Genomic DNA, 16,481 nt, shown 5'->3' with positions numbered 1-16,481 from the left:
TCCTTTCCCCTGCTTCTCAAGACTACAGTTACACACACCCAGTAAGGAAATACCGGTATATAAGAACCAGTCTCGGGTGGAATTATAACATGGCTTAAGTCATGTGTGCCTCGCTTGTTCACAGTGCCATGCACTACTCACGATGTCAGAGTCCAGACCAAGAGTCACGCCACCGACAGGTTCCTCGGCTGGTTTGCCGTGAGAAAGGGGGAGGGGAGGTTTGACATCGTCCGTGACTATTTGATGCACGACACTTGTGACAAGGGCCCCATCTCTATCGATTATTGTGCCAAGACGAGTACGAGCTTAGGTACTCCGACTGGTAGTTTCGTTTTCGGGTGCGGAGCTCTGTTTGTGAGGAAGCTAGCGGACCATCGGAAGAAGAACGAGACCTAGGATATTTCGCTTTTGCTTCGCCACGAGACGAGTTATAGTATCAGACAGAAATCATACTTGTGCACAGAAGTCAACGTGCCCAATGCGTTACTCGTAGTTGTCACATGGGGAGCTCCATCAAAAGTGTTCAAGTAGAAACAAAGGCGTAGCTGCATTAGCCCAGGACCCATTTTGCTCTCTTTGCAGTGTGGTCATCCGAGTAGAACGACGATGAGAAATGTTTCACAATTAGCCGACCGATCTAGGCCCTTTCACATCTATTTCTATCCGTCAAGATACATTACCTTGTAGCAATCCCTAATCAAGCGATTGTACACGTTGTTTATTAGACGCTCTCGATGCAGTCTTCAGGTCCATCTCCATCACTTCCTACCAGCCTTACGAGGCCCCTTTACTTTTGAGCTAATGTTGCCTGTTCGACGTGTGAGCCCACTTTGGTTTCCTACAAACTAAGAGACAATGTTCTCATAGAGTGCAAAGAACCACATAGCGTCATCTCACTCATCGCCTGCCTTTTTCCTTCAGCTGACCTGACGATTCCCCACCAGATACGCGAAACGTCTCCAAAAAGTTGCAAATCTCAACATTGAGTTCCTGGCGACAGCGTGGCTGCGCGGCATGTAAGGTACAAATCATTTATCAACCCATGAATAACCTTAGTCCTGGTCGATAGCAGGCAAACGCTTAAGCGGTCTCCCCTTCTTTCGGGCATCCAGCCGTCCTATCTCCTCACCCTGACTAGCATGAACCCGGCTTCGCGCCTGGACTAAGCTAATTCTTAGGCGTAGGGGTCACACCTCGTGGGCAATCAGATGAACCTGTATAAGAAAGGGGACTTGGGACGGTCATAAACATCCATCTCCAGGATCTAATCTTCATTAGCCTTTTCTTTTCTACAAGCCACTTCCGTTCTTTAGATACTGTCCATGTTTTCTATTGTCTCTCTTTTCTTGTTCAACATGTTTTACAGCACACTTTTTTTAAAGCATGTCTTGCTAGGCGCCATCTTCCTCCGGGGCCTTGCTTTTGCTTCTCCAATTGGCAGTCTCGACTCCCGAGCCGTCAAAGTCATCGACACACCCTTGGCGCAAATTACTCCCAACATCATTAGCCACGGTCCTCTCGACGACAAAGCTCTTGAGCGCCTGAGAAATTCCCTCACTATATCTGTTCGCCCGACATCAACGCCCGAGCCTGATAGAGTTAAACGTCAGCTCAGCCCTTCAAGCACAGTCCAGGGCAGCCTTACCATTACCACAAAAGATGCTTTTGTGTCCGTTGATGTCGGCGACATCAACATAATTGACGCAAATCCGGCCAATTGCCATTCCGAGGAGATCAATGGACCTATCGATGTCCTTCAAGTGTTCATGGGTGCAGCCAACATTCGTGCGATGAATGTCACCAGCAGCAGTGGCAACACAACACGGATTCTCTCAGTGAGATTTCATCCTTCATGCAACGTTCCACTACCAAACTAATGTGTAATTACTGTAGAGACTTATAGACACAAGCACTGATGCTGGCGTGTTTACTTTTGAGAATGGTGACCGGATTAAGGACCTTTACATTTGGGAGAATCGGGGGAGCATCCTTGGATTCAATTTTACGACAACCAGTGGCGCAACGTATGTAGCACAAGTAGCCCCATATGAGGGCCAGCCTTCCATGGTCAAGGTCCCGGTTGGTTCTGGAATCCTGGGTCGCATTCGTGTGCAGTATTGTAATATCGGCCTGGTCGGCCATTTGGGTTTCGACTTCCTCGATGACCTCCAGTCCGTATCTATCAGCAATATCGCCTACTCTGGCTTCACGGACGACATCATGCCTGCCGGTCCCGGTCAGACAATGACAGTGGGCTCTCAGATTGTCGACAATCGCAACTCCACCGCAGAGCAGATCATAACTCTCTCGACGATTGACGCCGTTACTAAATCTCACACCATCAGCGTAGCAAACCAGTGGAATGTCGGAGGTCGTGTCGCAGTTGAAGCTGAAGCTGGTATTCCTCTTATCGGCAAGAGCAAGGTTACCACTGAATTCAACTGGCAAGTCCAGAAGACTACGGTAAGCCTCAGGCTTCCTTTGGCTATTTCCAAACATGCAAGCCACATGCTGACCACATAACCGATCAAGACCGAAGAGGACACCGAAGGCGAGACTTTGACTAAGTCTGCAATCATCAATCTTAAGTGCCCCGCCAAAAAGTACTGCGTCGGCACCTCCTTTTTCACCATCTTCAAAATGGACGTTGATGTTGAGGCGACTTTCCGTGCGAAAACCAAATCCGGCAAGGAATTTTTCTGGAAACAGAAGGGCAAGTACGAGGGCGCGGACTCTCTTGCGCTACAACTGCAGGTCGACGAGGCCGATGGCGTCATTGGAAAACGTCTTATTGGAGCAAGGCGACTTTGATCTGATACCCCCTGTTTGAACCTTAGCGAGAGGCCTTATAGCCATATTATCCCCTATTTCATTGAACAGCGCAAGACATGACAATCTATTCTATTTCGTTTTTGGATCTTTTGTAATCCATTGGTGACATGCACGGGGCAAGGACCCTTGTGAAAACGACTCAAAATGCAGGGGTTTTATCTGCTTCATTCTCTTGGGTATTGCCGCATCAGTAATAAACTGCAGCAAGCTTTTTGCTCCTTGCTCTGACGAAATCGCTGAGGCAGGAGATACGAACGAAGTTTTCCTTCTCGGAATTCTCATGCTTTAATCCAATGCATCAGTGTTAGGATGCTAATGAACACTGACGGTCTCATCTTAATGCACATCAGCGGCGGCTTTCTCTTCGGCACGCTCAGTCTCTGGGGTTACCGGACAAGACACTATGTCGAGAAAGGTCCTGGGGGCATCCGCCAGTTTGGTGGCTTTAGAACTCACTCGAGATTGATTTTTAGCCTCATGGTAAGTGTGTATGGTCTACGGTATGGATGTATGGTGTTGTGGGTGGCCTCGTGCACATGGGCAGCCCCGAGGAGACTAGCGACCTAGGGATTGAACCGCCCAACCCACCAGAATGCGAGACTCTTTACACGTTCATGTTTGCTAAATTGCGTGCTGATGGGGGTATCGGCATCTTTTGCATCATTGTATGCATCGGGTGTATCGCCTATTATGGCACCATGCTGTTGGTGTCAAGTCTTGCGGGATGGAAGAGAATTACGAAAATGGCCAACTTGAGCAAGGAGAAGAAATGGGCCGTAACATCCGATTGAGATCTGCAACTGGCTTCAAATATCGAGAGTGAGTTTGCATCAAAGGAATCTCACATACAAAGAGTGACTAAATTAAACATAGGCTCGAAATTATCTACAAGTGTCTTCGTGTACTGAATCTCCTTTTCCTGCTCTACACCATGCTCCCAGTCGAATTCACACTCAACTTCAACCACGTAGCAGCGGTCCTTGGAGCCCCCAACAATAACGAGCTGGACCTTCCAGCACAGCTCCTTCCGCTCTTGGTAGGAGCATTCGGCTTTGTCCGCACCTGTTACCTGCTCTTTGAATCTTGGCAATCGCCCAAGGACATCACGCCATCACTTCAACCCAACAATGAGCCCCAACAGTCAGAGCAACACGCGCCTGCACACACGCGGATTATGCACGCCCACAACGTGCTTCTAGCTTTCTCGCCAGCTTTGGTTAGAGAATTTACAGTCGAAAGACACGACGCCGAGGAGATTGACAAAACTGCGAAGCCTAGGGGCCGGCTTGTACGGTATCTAATCGCGTGGTTACCGGGGCTTAGTCTGCTGAAGTTCTTTCAAGAGAGACCACAACTTGACAATCGCAAGAGGATTAGTGGACGGAGTGGAAACAGTGAGTGGGGTGAATTGCCGCGCCCGAATGAAAGGAAGCATAGCTATCCTCGTCGGGATTCGGCAGACGTTGAAATCCGAAGGAAGCCTACCCCGGGCAGGGGAGAACATGACGGTAAAGCTTCCGAACGAGATAAGGGTGACGGAACATAATACAACGACACATCCAGGAGTCGGTGAGGCCTAGTTTAGGGTGGATTGAATGTCGAAGTAGTAGACGAAAACGTGTCCATGAATGAGTCGAGAATCAGGTCCCACTTCATCTTGCCATTTCTGCGACTGCTAACTAGGAGGTAGGGAGGAAAGAGACAACCTGAAGCAGGCAAATGGGGTTCAAAGTTGGGCGAACACGACGGTTCCATTTGTTGCAATTTCCATAGAGGCTAAGTTACGTTCTGGAAATATTGTTGTCAGACCGAATTCTAGCGAAGAAAAGAGAAAAGAGAAAAGTTGACCAGGACTTTGATGGCAGTCCAGCAACCTCGTGGAATCGTTCCGGGCCAAGATAATATCCACTAACTAAGAGCTTGTTTGAAACAGAGAATGGAACTCATGTTTGGCTCTTTTTTTTCAATGGCAATACGGAAGAACGATAGGATGCGGTCGACCTAAGGAGGCTGGTATCGAAGTTTATACGACTAGGCGGCAGAAGTCCGGGTTTCTGGTTAATCTTGTTCTTGGCGGCTCCGGCTACCACAGTCTTATTCCGGGAAACAAAAAGTAGACGCGTAATCCATTCCAGTGCCACGAATACCTTAAAGGCGTCAATTTGAATGCCGGCCCAGCCTAGTAAATGCTGTGAATATCTCCAAACGCCATGATGCTGTGGTCTCGTCCTATTTCACCTGGTTGCCATAACCTCCCGCTATCCAACCAAAGCTGCAGTCTTCCGTCGCCTTCCCATCCTCTCCACCCCAAGACTCCTGACTTCCAACACTGAACTTTGCAGTTATCCCTCCAGAGCCCAGCAGTTCAGTCCTCCCCCAAGCTCTCCCGGACACAAGCCCGACACCGCCTCCGGAAGTCCTTGTTCTTGCCCTCTCTCTCCTCGCGGAACATGCGCGCGGCCTCGACGTTGGCGGGCGACTCGTCGTTGGGCCCGTGGAACAGGCTGATTGTGCTCAGCAGGATCGTCTCGGGGCTCTGCACGGGGCTCCACCGCTCCGAGGCCGCCTCGTAACCGTATTGGTCCTCCTCTGGCGGATGCAGAATCGATATGCATAACCGCCCGTCAGGGTAGATGTTGGGATGGAATGGAATCGGCGTTTGGAACGTGAGGGAGGGTGGCATGAGCGGGTAATTTGGCGGGAAGACAAGGCGCGCGCGGAAGTTGCCTCCTGTTTGGGGGATTGAGGTTAGTGGCCGTGAGATTGGACAGACGGGGCAACATAGTTCGGGAGTTTGAGTATCACGAGGGTAGCTGTGTTTGTGTTGGGAGGAAGAGACTCGTACCTCCATAGTACTTGCAGTCGTCGCTGATCATAAGCATCACCTCCCACTCAAAGATGTTGTTGTCGTTGACCAGGCCGCATGATATTCCCGGTATGTCTTTGCCCGTCTGCATCTCCTTGAGCTGTCGGCCAAGCAGCGATGCCGCAGCGGCAGAGGAAGATGCCATGGTATCGCAAGTTACTTAGGAGGAAGTCTTGGTCTCTCCAACACGATATTTACTCGAGGGAGGTCGCTTGCCGGTCGGAGGATGGCACTCGAAGTAGCTAAGGTTCGGGCGCAGAACCAGGCGAGGACTAAGCGGATGTGCGGAACCTCTGAGGATTGCCTCGTCACACCGGTGTCGTTGTCGATATCTTTGTGTGTGAGAGGAAAATGTGGCATCAGGGTGCAGTCTGTCGCGTGCGAGGCTAGGGCGATTGGGGTAGAGGGGAAAGTGCGGCAAACTGTCGGTGGTGGTGAGGTCGTCGAAATCGAAGCCAATGCGAGTGTGGGGTTACCCAGGCTGCAGGGGCTTGTCAGGTGTGGGGGGTTGGCTCATGCTCACCGAGACACACCGGTGACTTCTCGGTGAGACCACGCCGACTTTGCTCCGGGGTTTGCTGCCAAACGATGGTGGGGCCGCCTAGATTCCGAGTGAAATGCCACAAGAGCTGGGCAGTATGGATGGTCCCTCGTTCCATGAGATATTCGAGTGCATCGAGACCTGCCGTTCCATGCTGCCAAACAAGGGTATCATTCTGCATCCTGCGACATCGTACAGCTCTTGAACCACACAATCCCTCCAATCGCCTCATTTCTTCTTCGTCCCCCCGAACCCAGTGATCCCCATCGCTGCCATCATATCATCTTCATCGTGCTCCCCCTCAATCCTCACATCCTCTCCATACTCCAACTTAACCTTCTCCGCCGCCTCCCTCTCCGCTCTCCTCTTCTCGTCCGCCTCCTTCCTCTTCTTCCTCCTCTCCTCGGCCTCCTTCAGGCTCTCCTCCTCTCGAAGCGCAAGCCTGTCCTGTAGACTTGTCGCCTTCTCCTTCTCGAGGTCCAGCTTGCGCTGCCAGTGCCACTCGATCCGCTCTCTGACCTCCTCGGCTGTTGCCCGCCGCACCTCGTTCGTCTGCCCCGTGTTCGCCAGATGCTGCGGCGTGTTCATGTGCTCGACGTACTGCTTGTTGTCCTTGAATGTGAGGTCGCAGGGCTCGCAGTAGAAGCCTGCGCCGCGCCCACGCTTTCCCACGCCCGCGCCCGCGGGGACTAGCTGCGTCTTGCCGACCTGCGCGCTGAGGTCCAGCACGTTACGCCGCGCCTGCGTGAAGGTCTCGTTGCCCGTCAGGGGCTTGTGGTACTTCTTGCCGGCGAGCTTGGCCTCATACCGTGCCTTTGCCTCCTCCTTTTCCTTGGCCTCGCGGTCTTTGGCCTTCGCGGCGTACTCGTCGAGATCCCACGTCTTGCGGAAGTCTGTGTCGCCTGCCGGCGCGCCGTAGGCGCTTCCCTTTTTGTCGGCCATTGTGCGGAAGTTGGACAGTTTATCGTCTTTGGTTTCGGGCGATGAGGGCGATCTCTGTGGGTGATTTAAGAGGATATCGTCGCGAGAAATGGTTGCGGTGAGAGCTTGACGACGTGCGTGGAGTCGTGACGGAGACTTCGCTGGGCAGATCGAGGCAGGCCTAGACGCGTTCAATGATGAAATTTGTTGCCTCGGGAGGTTGCGCTGGGGATCGGGACGAAACTGCAGGGGTTCGAGGGAGGGAAGATTAGGAGGGGCCAGGCGAGACAAGGTCCAGGGGTGCCGGTGGTGGGGTTGCAGCGCTAAAAAAAACATCTACCCCTCCATCCCGCCTCCCCCTCCAAAAACCGCGGAAAAAAGTTGAGTCTCAATTGATTTTCCCTGCGACTGACGACTGCCCAAATCCTGCACATCTCGTTCCAGCAACAAAACGTCCCAATTAACCTCAGACAAGATGCTGTATCTCGTTGGTCTCGGTTTGTCCGACGAGACAGACATCACTGTCAAAGGTCTCGAGGTCGTCAGGAAGGCCTCCAGGGTTTATCTCGAAGCCTACACCAGCATCCTCCTCGTTGACAAGGCCGTCTTAGTGCGTTCACTCCCCTATCCACATCGCTCATAATCTATGGAACGCGAAATGCCTAACAACATTATCCCTTAGTAGGAGAGCTACTATGGCCGCGAAATCGTAGTGGCCGACCGCGAAATGGTCGAGTCCAACAGCGACGAAATCCTCCGCAACGCCCAGACCGAAGACGTCGCCTTTTGCGTCGTCGGAGACCCCTTTGGTGCGACGACACACACCGACCTTGTCCTGCGCGCGCGCGAGCTCGAGATTCCTGTCCGCACCGTCCCCAACGCCTCGATTATGTCCGGAATCGGCGCCACTGGTCTGCAGCTATACAACTTTGGCCAGACCGTTTCCATGGTTTTCTTCACCGAGACGTGGAAGCCCGCTTCGTTCTACGACCGCATCAAGGAGAACCGCGATATCGGTCTGCACACATTAGTGCTGCTTGACATCAAAGTGAAGGAGCAGAGCTTGGAAGATATGGCACGAGGGCGGAGGGTGTACCAGCCGCCGCGGTATATGACCGTTGGGCAGTGCGCCGCGCAGATGCTGGAGATTGAGGAGGACAAGAAAGAGGGTGTCTACACCGCTGACAGCTTGGCAATTGGAGCAGCCCGTGTAGGTGGCAAGACTGAGAAGTTTGTCGCCGGCACGTTGAAGGAGCTGTGCGACACGGACGAGATCTTAGGAGGCCCCTTGCACAGCATGGTTCTGCTCGGAAGGAGGGCACACGAACTTGAGCGCGATTATATCCGTGAGTTTGCGGTTAACAAGGAGACGTTCGACGAAAACTGGAACGCAGAGTATGGGAAGCAATAGTCATCATTCATGTCCCGCAATTCGGGTTGGTGTTGTTCCCCGAAAAATCATCTACTTTGCTATTCATACAATTTTCCATTATCCACCGTTATGTTTAAGAGGAAGCCGCTGAGCGGTATTGCTCGACCTCCTGGGATGTCACCTCCCTCAACTTGTTGACCTGCGCCGCATTGCCTGTCACAACGCCCTCAGCTAACTGAGCGACCTTGCCAACAAATGTAGCATTGCTGATGGCGTACGTGATGCTGGTAGTCTTGACACGGATGACACCGATGCGAGGATCGTTCTCAGAGCCGTCGTGGGTACCATCACCGAGATCACCGAGCCACGCCTTCAGGGTGGGGCTGTAGTGCTTCTTGACCAACGAGCGGTCGGTGATGACGCTGGAGATACCCGAGACAGAGGCCCAGTCGCCGGAGCTGTTGATGAAGGCGATGTTGATATGGGGGTCGCTGTCAATCTCATCCGTCTTGTTGGACTCGGTGTTGGTATGGAAGAGCAAGTCGACGCCACCGTTTTCCTGGGAACTAGGATTAGTGAAGTGCTCACGGGAGAGAGGCTGGGGGAAGTACGAACCGAGGCGGCGAGAGCCATGGCACGAGAGACCAGGGCGCCAGACTTTGCGTCTCTGGTGGTCATCATGCCAAACTTGGACTTCTCGGCGAACTTGACGAACGCCTCGACCTTCTCCTTAACGGAAACGTCATTATCGAGGTTGGCGGCCTTGTAGGGGTCGGCGGTCTTGCTGCCGGTGTCTGCGTTGGAGAACGACATTGCGATTGTGCTTCGGGCGTTTGGGTGTATTGTGGTTTTTTTCCCGGTAGTGTTGAATGTTTATCAGATCAGTCGATGTGAGTGGTCGTGAAGATGGACCGTGAGGAATACGGGGGAGAGAAGTCACTTTGTAGTCGAGAAGTCTACTATTTGAACCTATTAGGCGAGCTGACCTCATCGCTGTAGCTACCTGTGGCAGGCATGATCATTTCATCATCGAAAAAGCACGTTACCTGCCCGTGGTCGCGCAGAAGTGAGGAGCTTGAGCCGTCTGAGCTGTAATTGGCAAGACATGATGACGTCAAGAGCGGAGGAGGAACACCTGCGGTTTACTGCGACACCTAGAAATTGCTATAGAAGGGGCGAGACTCGTGGGAACGGTGGCTCAATGGGTACCTCTATGGACGTATTTTATGGGGATAATTCATCATTGATCGTCTTGCTTGATTCGCCTGCTCTTTTTCCAACGCCAGCAATGGCCAGGAGATGGCTCCAATTGGATCCGACTTGCATTGAGTACAGGGGCATGTCGGGGAGTTGAGGTGCGAACGCGATGAGCGAACATATGGAGGGGGCTTGAGCCTTGCACATTCAGCAGCCCTGTGTGAGAGATGTAAAGGCTCAATGGGAAGAAGCATCTCGTATGGGTAGTTCATGATGGGCATATTGGACCTTTTTGTGGTCGTTGTGCAGAGGTCATCGCGGGGTACGATCCGTGTGGCTTCTCCCCACCGTGCGTCTGCACAGACACGAGGCTATGACAGCATCAACCAAACAAAGTCCAGCCTCACAAGGAAACCTATTTGCGTGGCGTGAGCTCCGTTTCTTGCCCACCTCTGGTGGCACGGTTCTTCTTTCGTTTTTGTTTAATTCATGTCGAGATAGACATCCACAGGCGGGATCCGATCCTGCCGCCAAACATCGATCGTGAGATAGCTCGGGAAGTTGCGTCGAATTATCCGCACCGTACGGTAGTGGGCATGTACTCTGTACCTCCTCCTGTCTGTTTTCCTTTCTATGTCAGACGTTGCATCTGGTCGGTTTCTCGTGTCATTTCAGGCAGCTCCTTCTAACGTTGCCCATGGATTGTGAAAGCCATAAAGCCAAAGACGGTCCCCGCCAGTCGGAAGCAGAACAACATCACGTCAAAGGTAGAGAGTAATGACAGTGTACCAGGAAGTCCCTTCTTTTCATTCGCCTGCCGCAGCACGATCTCGGAAAGTGCCTTAGAGTGCCTGTTGCTCCCCTGGCAAAAAAGTTTCGAGCGGACAGGAGCAAGACACGGAAAGCAAATGCGGAAGGCATCTACCCCTGCGCACACCCTGCCCTCTTCCCCATCCAATCCATCCCCCTCCCCTCTTTCCCAAGCTCTTTCCCTCCATGTCAGGTCGGCAAAGGGGCCCGGAGCGCTCTGTTTTCCTCCCTCGCGTCTCTTCCTCTCAACCTTCCCATGGGAAGTCGCATCGTCATTCCCCCATTTGACTGACTGCCCATGGAAATCTTCAACCAATGCAGCTGCGAGTAATCGGCGGGCAGTCGCAGCCCACCCCACTCATCCAGATCCAATCGGCCAATTGCTGCACCTGATGACTTGTGTGTCGTGGCAGTCGCTTAAGTGTCCCTTTTTTTTGCCGGTATGGCTGCGCCTGCCGTGGTTGAACAGTTGCCTGACCTGAGACGAAGGCAATGTGGACTCGTATAATAGCACAGCACCGGCAACACCTGCTCTGACGTGGGCACCTTTCCATTACCAAGGACCATCTCCCTCCATCTCAATGCATGCGGCCTGTCCTTCCGATGAATAAAGAGAGATACTTGCTTCAACTGGGAAAGGAAAGCAGAAGCAAAGAGCTCCTGCCCGCCCATAAGTAGGCCTGGTCGGGGTTTCGGCGGACATCGGTAATCGTCAAAGCTGAGACGGGGAGACATTGCCTAGAACGAGTCGGCTACCGCTGTTGCTCTTGAAGGCTGTCGGCCTAGTGGTGCTGCTGTTGCTTTCCGCACTCTGGTGAAGTCTGGGCAGTCACTCACGGTCACGGTCACTAATCAGCCACCACCTCTCGCACTTTCCACCTGCCCCCGTCTGCTTTACCTTCCGCGCAGATCTGCCACCTCCAGCGTCGCTTGCCTATTTTCCCCTTGGTCATCTTCAATCCTTTTATCCCCCTCGTGGTTATTCTTCCAACTTCAATCCCCCTCTTTATTCCCCCTCTGTCATCTCCCTCTCTCCACTCCGTATCCTCTGATGAAGGGCGATACGGCTGATCTCACCCACAACGGTTCTTGCCCTCGCAGTAGAGCAGCTGCCTTACTCCCCGTCCCGACCAAACGACTTTAGCGACACCCGGGAAACGCTCATTCGGCTCGACGCCGACTCAGGAGCGACCTGGCAATAACGTTCCGGCGCTACTCAACCTCTTCTGCACACTTTACAACCCGGTCACTTACAGCCAGGAGTCAGTCAGTCGGCCATTATCACCCGCGGCTGCCGACTTCCTTCGTTCACGACTCGACACCACTTCATTTTCTCCCTTCCCCAATCAGTCGCCAACCCACCACCCACTTGACTTATGACCGTGGGCTTGGGCTGACTCTCTTCACTCCAACTCACATTCCGAATCGGCCCCTCCACAACGTCAGGACGAACGCCCGAACCACATTCTTCCTCAAACCTTCGTTTCACCTTTTCCACTCCAATCGTGGGTCGCATCGTCGCAAGCTCAACTCACTTCAGTGACCCGTCATACCCTGTACCACCGAAAGTTGTTCCGATCTGTCAATTCCTCAGCCTTTTCAGACGTCGGGTGAACTTATTCGGCGACCAACCTCGTCACTAACGCTCATCGGACTATCGACCGGCGGCATACTTTGTCTAGTTGACAAACTTGTCCATTTCATCACTCGCGACACACCGACCACGTCAATCGGACACAATCCTTTTGCATTTGTCCCAGCTGACTAACCTTTCAAAAACTTCTCCAAGTCTTTAGGTGGCAGCACATCAATTCAACCACCATGGCGCATCGAGACATGGTGCGTTTAGGTTTAACAACTGTCGTTTGCGTTGCGCGAGCTGACCAACATCCAGGAAATCATGCCATGGGAGTGTCGTGACGTTGAGGACCAGGCCGAAGCTCACTACAATCATCCGCTTCGATCCAAGAACAAGGCGCTTGCCGACGAGAATGCGAGACTGAAGAAGCTTCTCCGCGACAACGGCATCACCTGGTCGCCCATCTCTGCGGCGTACCAGAAGCAGAACCGCGCTGGTCGACGCACTCGTTCATCCATCTGCTCCGAGACTCATCCGTATCCGTATCTGCCAACCGAAGTCTTGCTGCGCATCCTGAAGTACTCTTTGACGTCCAAGTACTATATCATTGATCCTCTGTCAAAGCTTAAGCCCGAGAACCTAACCCCTCAGGAGAGAAGTCGCAGCAACCAGATTGCTATCCACTTCTTGGCGACATGCAAGGCCATGCACGAGGAGGGCAGTCGCATTCTGTGGAGCCAGAACTCCTTCGCATTTACAACGCACGAAGCCGTTCGGAACTTTACCGATCTGGACTTTGCGTACCGCAAGAACATCAAGCATATCGATTTTCGCATTATTGCCCAGTTCTTCGACGATAAGAAGCGTAAGCACAAGCTGGAGCGATCTTACCATCCGGCCCTCAAGAGCGATATCACACTGCGGACAATCCCTCGCATCAATGAGCATACCTACGCCCGCGGTGGCTTCCGCTGCTATTCTTGGGGTCAGGTGACCGACTTCTTGCGCGCCCTCCGTGCCCCTTACGACCCGAAGCACGACAGGAAGCTTGTTCGCCCGAGGCTCTTCCCGGGACTCGAGTCTCTCAGAATCGACCTCGTCAATTTCTTGGACGACTTCCTACCCATGCCTGGCAGCGATCTACACGACATGGCTTCCCACGAGCTGGGTTGCTCACTCAACGAGCTGCAAGTGACTGGCTTGCCCATAGACGACGCAGGCAGCAAGGCGACCGCTGAGCTCACCGGTCTCTTGCGTGACGAGGGCCTTTTCCTTGCTGGTCTTCCCTCCTTTGTGCAATTGAAGAATGCCTTGAAGCCCCTTCCGGGTATCTCTAGCTGCGCCCGTGTCGTTCGAGCTTGGAAGACGTTGAAGCCAAAGAAGGGCAGCGATGGTTCCTCTGCGGACGACATTGACTCGGATTCGGAGTCTGATTTGGGCCATCACCATCCCCGCGAACCCATCATGCCGCCTGCTCCTCAGGAGAACGGCCATCCCAAGTCTGCACCCAACCGCAAGGATCTCACCATCTGGAAGAAGGTTCCCAAGACTCGAGATGGCGAGGAACGTCAGTGGACAGAATTCTGCCGTAGCAGTGGCTATCCTATGGAAGACATTGAAGAGATGATGGGCGATGATGATGAGCTTGGCGTCTGCCCCTGTTGCGGCGAGCCCCATCCTAGTCTCCTTGACCTTCTCGAGCTCGATGAGGACGAGCTCTGAATATCAATGGGAGACAATGGTGGCCGTTTGTCTCATCTCATTGGAGGCAGAATGCCATGGACTTGGAGAATTATGAATCATGCACAAAAACGGCGAGGTATGGTGTTATCATACATGGTATTTGGAGTGTGGTTTGGGGTTCTCAGATGGAAAAGCTCGCGGAGTTACTTTGCTCAGGTCACGGAATTATGATACCACACTTTGCTACGGGGCACATAGATACCATTTTTAACTAGTAATGAGACCATGGGGTCGGCATATGGCCCATGTCATGAGATTCTGGTGGTTTCCACGATGCACTTTGGTCCTTTGGTGGCCCATGTGTGAACCAAATCAATGTCAATGCTTCTGACCAACAGAGTGCGCTGCTACGAGCACTGGATCAGTAGTTTGGACACCTGCGCTTCTTCCTCCGTTTCGCCGCCTCGCGCTGTCAATCGTCCAATTCGCGCCGTGGACGCCGCGCTAGATTTCGAGGGTCCGTTGACGAGGGGCGTCAATGTCCTGGCGGCTTCGTCTGATCATGGTCCAGAGCTTACAGAGATCCCACGTGGTGTCGATTTCGGCCTGGGGTGTGCGCAAAAGGGATGGCGAGGAGGTCAAGGGGGGGATATGAAGAGGAGTAAACTTCGCCCGAGTCCATGGAGAGTTGATGGTCGGAGAGTAGGAGCATGCAGGAGTCGTAGTCCGGGCGCCCGCGGAGGGCGTTAAGGGCTGCAGGATTAGGCGCGTGTGTTGGGCCGTAAGTTGTGTAGTAAGCTGCCACGCCTCGTTTAGAAAGGACGAGGCTCGGAAAAGGGGTTGAGTGAATGTTTGGGTGTTACTTGTGAAGACTTGAGTTTTGGGCTTGGGGTATCGATCCTGGCTCGGTGGGAATTCGGACTCTCGCACTTATTGGTGGCTCACAAGTGCCCTTCGTGGCCATGGTGCTATAGGATGAAGCACACGTAGCCACCTTGTAGATACAGACCACATCACCTCAAGAGTTTTCCCCAACAATGCCTTTAGTTCTTCGATGTTCTTAGATTTACCTCCACTCGAAACATTCGTAGTCTCTGGCTCGATATATTCTCTGTTGTCGGACATTTGCTTACACAGTTTAGTTATGCCTTTCAATCGTCGCCTCTTCGTTGGTCTGATACTTACACCGCAAGGGTAGTTCAAGCTTTTGCAACGCCTTCGCAAGAGATTTTTGCAAGTCATTTTACGTTTCTAAACATGGTGGTGCGTGTTTCAGATCTTTGTCAACAATCTTTGGCTAGCCAGCTACCAAGCGGAGGTGCGTCGGCCTATAAAAAACCAACCAGCAGCGAACCTCAACCCAATGATATATTAACTTGTTTGTGCTAATTAGGCAATGCAAATAGCACCCTGGAATCAATTTCCATTCTGCATTGTTCCCCTCAATCATCGGAAGTCAAGCACCAACTATGGAGGTGTGCTTGACATCATGCTGCCGTAGCATTCTGGAGGATCTAGGCGAGACATGGAGAAGCAGGGGTCGGTCCGTGTTAAAGACCGTCGCCCCCTCCTCAACAATGTGACAGCGAGAGGGGCTGATTTATCACTTCCCATTCAAAGGGTTAGGTTTTGTGAAGTCTCGTCGAGATTGGTCAAGGTAAGTATTTTCTCACGACTTTGGGTCGTGTATAACAGGCTTTCGCACGAATCCCGAACTTGCCGGTCTTTGTTACACTGGGTGCTCGCTCACACGGATAGGCCCTGAGCAAGTCGAATCACTTCATTTTCCCTCCATTGAACATGGCAGCACCCGAAAATGCAGAGCCCTCAACACGATCAGACGGTGGTCTCTTCCCACCAAGATGACTGTCGCGATGTGGACTAAGATCAGACGCTTTCTATGTCGTGGAAGCTGACAGCGCGTCGGAGCCCGGTGACGTAAGTAATTTCGTCCTGTAAAAGCCAGCGACTTATACTGGTTTCTCTGAGCCCGACTATTAACTAAGTCTTGCTGTGAGTTAGTTCTGTGAGAACTCCTCTTTGGCCTCATTGGGTTCGAGCATTCTGGAACACCAAGCCGAGAATGGCCAGACTTGCCACTCCATGAGCACTGGAAGTGCGTGACTATACCCAATAACTGCGTTGGCGTCATCACTGAGGTGATTATAGAATGCAGTTCACCCAATGACGTGGTAGGGGCTCGGGGATTCCAATAGTGCTCAGTACGTTCCGTGAAACCACTCACTGACTCTGACTCTGATTCCGACGACAGCGAGAGAGCGACCGCCTGGGTAACTTTTCTGGTACAGTCAGTCCAACAGGAGCCTACTATATTCCAAAGATCTACAACATTTCATTTGGATAACCTGCCTCAATGGTGAATTGGCAATCTCTCCAGGCCACAAGACAGCCAAGCGTGTTCTTGATATGGATACAGGAACTGGCATTTGGGCAATCGATTCCCGTATGACATCTATTTCCACCAAACCAGGATCCACTCTGGCTAGACAAATAATAGCGGGCGAGTATCCATCGACTCAGATTTGACTCTTCGGTGAGGCGCACACGACAACAGGCACCTTCTGACACTGCTAGGTCATCGGTGTTGGTCTGAGTCTTATTCAGCCTGAATGGTGAGTATGATGGCCTCTACTTATCAACGTTGTTTGTTAAGTTTTAA

General features: G+C 52.4%; 6 protein-coding genes across 6 annotated transcripts; 3 read left to right on the top strand and 3 right to left on the bottom strand.

Annotated features, from left to right (window-relative positions):
- Positions 1 to 1,355: 1,355 nt before the first annotated feature.
- On the top strand, positions 1,356 to 2,811 carry ColSpa_05984 (aerolysin-like protein; the record flags this gene model as incomplete). The annotated part of the gene is made up of 3 exons (XM_049272196.1): positions 1,356 to 1,835; positions 1,894 to 2,463; positions 2,533 to 2,811. The coding sequence occupies 3 exons, from the start codon at positions 1,356 to 1,358 to the stop codon at positions 2,809 to 2,811; spliced, it is 1,329 nt and encodes a 442-aa protein (XP_049128153.1).
- A 2,386-nt stretch (positions 2,812 to 5,197) lies between these two features.
- Positions 5,198 to 5,843, bottom strand: ColSpa_05983 (ubiquitin-conjugating enzyme E2 2; the record flags this gene model as incomplete). Its single annotated transcript, XM_049272195.1, has 2 exons — positions 5,198 to 5,562; positions 5,678 to 5,843. The coding sequence occupies 2 exons, from the start codon at positions 5,841 to 5,843 to the stop codon at positions 5,198 to 5,200; spliced, it is 531 nt and encodes a 176-aa protein (XP_049128152.1).
- Positions 5,844 to 6,467: 624 nt separating this feature from the next.
- On the bottom strand, positions 6,468 to 7,181 carry ColSpa_05982 (U4/U6/U5 tri-snRNP-associated protein 3-like protein; the record flags this gene model as incomplete). Its single annotated transcript, XM_049272194.1, has 1 exon — positions 6,468 to 7,181. One exon carries the CDS (start codon positions 7,179 to 7,181, stop codon positions 6,468 to 6,470), a length of 714 nt encoding a protein of 237 aa, XP_049128151.1.
- A 454-nt stretch (positions 7,182 to 7,635) lies between these two features.
- Positions 7,636 to 8,571, top strand: ColSpa_05981 (diphthine methyl ester synthase; the record flags this gene model as incomplete). The annotated part of the gene is made up of 2 exons (XM_049272193.1): positions 7,636 to 7,770; positions 7,846 to 8,571. The coding sequence occupies 2 exons, from the start codon at positions 7,636 to 7,638 to the stop codon at positions 8,569 to 8,571; spliced, it is 861 nt and encodes a 286-aa protein (XP_049128150.1).
- Positions 8,572 to 8,665: 94 nt separating this feature from the next.
- On the bottom strand, positions 8,666 to 9,345 carry ColSpa_05980 (protein bli-3; the record flags this gene model as incomplete). Its single annotated transcript, XM_049272192.1, has 2 exons — positions 8,666 to 9,091; positions 9,148 to 9,345. 2 exons carry the CDS (start codon positions 9,343 to 9,345, stop codon positions 8,666 to 8,668), a joined length of 624 nt encoding a protein of 207 aa, XP_049128149.1.
- Positions 9,346 to 12,360: 3,015 nt separating this feature from the next.
- ColSpa_05979 (uncharacterized protein) lies at positions 12,361 to 13,840 on the top strand (the record flags this gene model as incomplete). The annotated part of the gene is made up of 2 exons (XM_049272191.1): positions 12,361 to 12,378; positions 12,434 to 13,840. 2 exons carry the CDS (start codon positions 12,361 to 12,363, stop codon positions 13,838 to 13,840), a joined length of 1,425 nt encoding a protein of 474 aa, XP_049128148.1.
- Positions 13,841 to 16,481: the final 2,641 nt, after the last annotated feature.

Source organism: Colletotrichum spaethianum (genome assembly GCF_022836535.1).
Source record: "Colletotrichum spaethianum MAFF 239500 DNA, contig13, whole genome shotgun sequence".
Lineage (NCBI taxonomy): Eukaryota > Fungi > Ascomycota > Sordariomycetes > Glomerellales > Glomerellaceae > Colletotrichum > Colletotrichum spaethianum.
The sequence above is the reverse complement of the archived record's forward strand: the minus strand, read 5'-3'. Positions and strand labels throughout refer to the sequence as shown.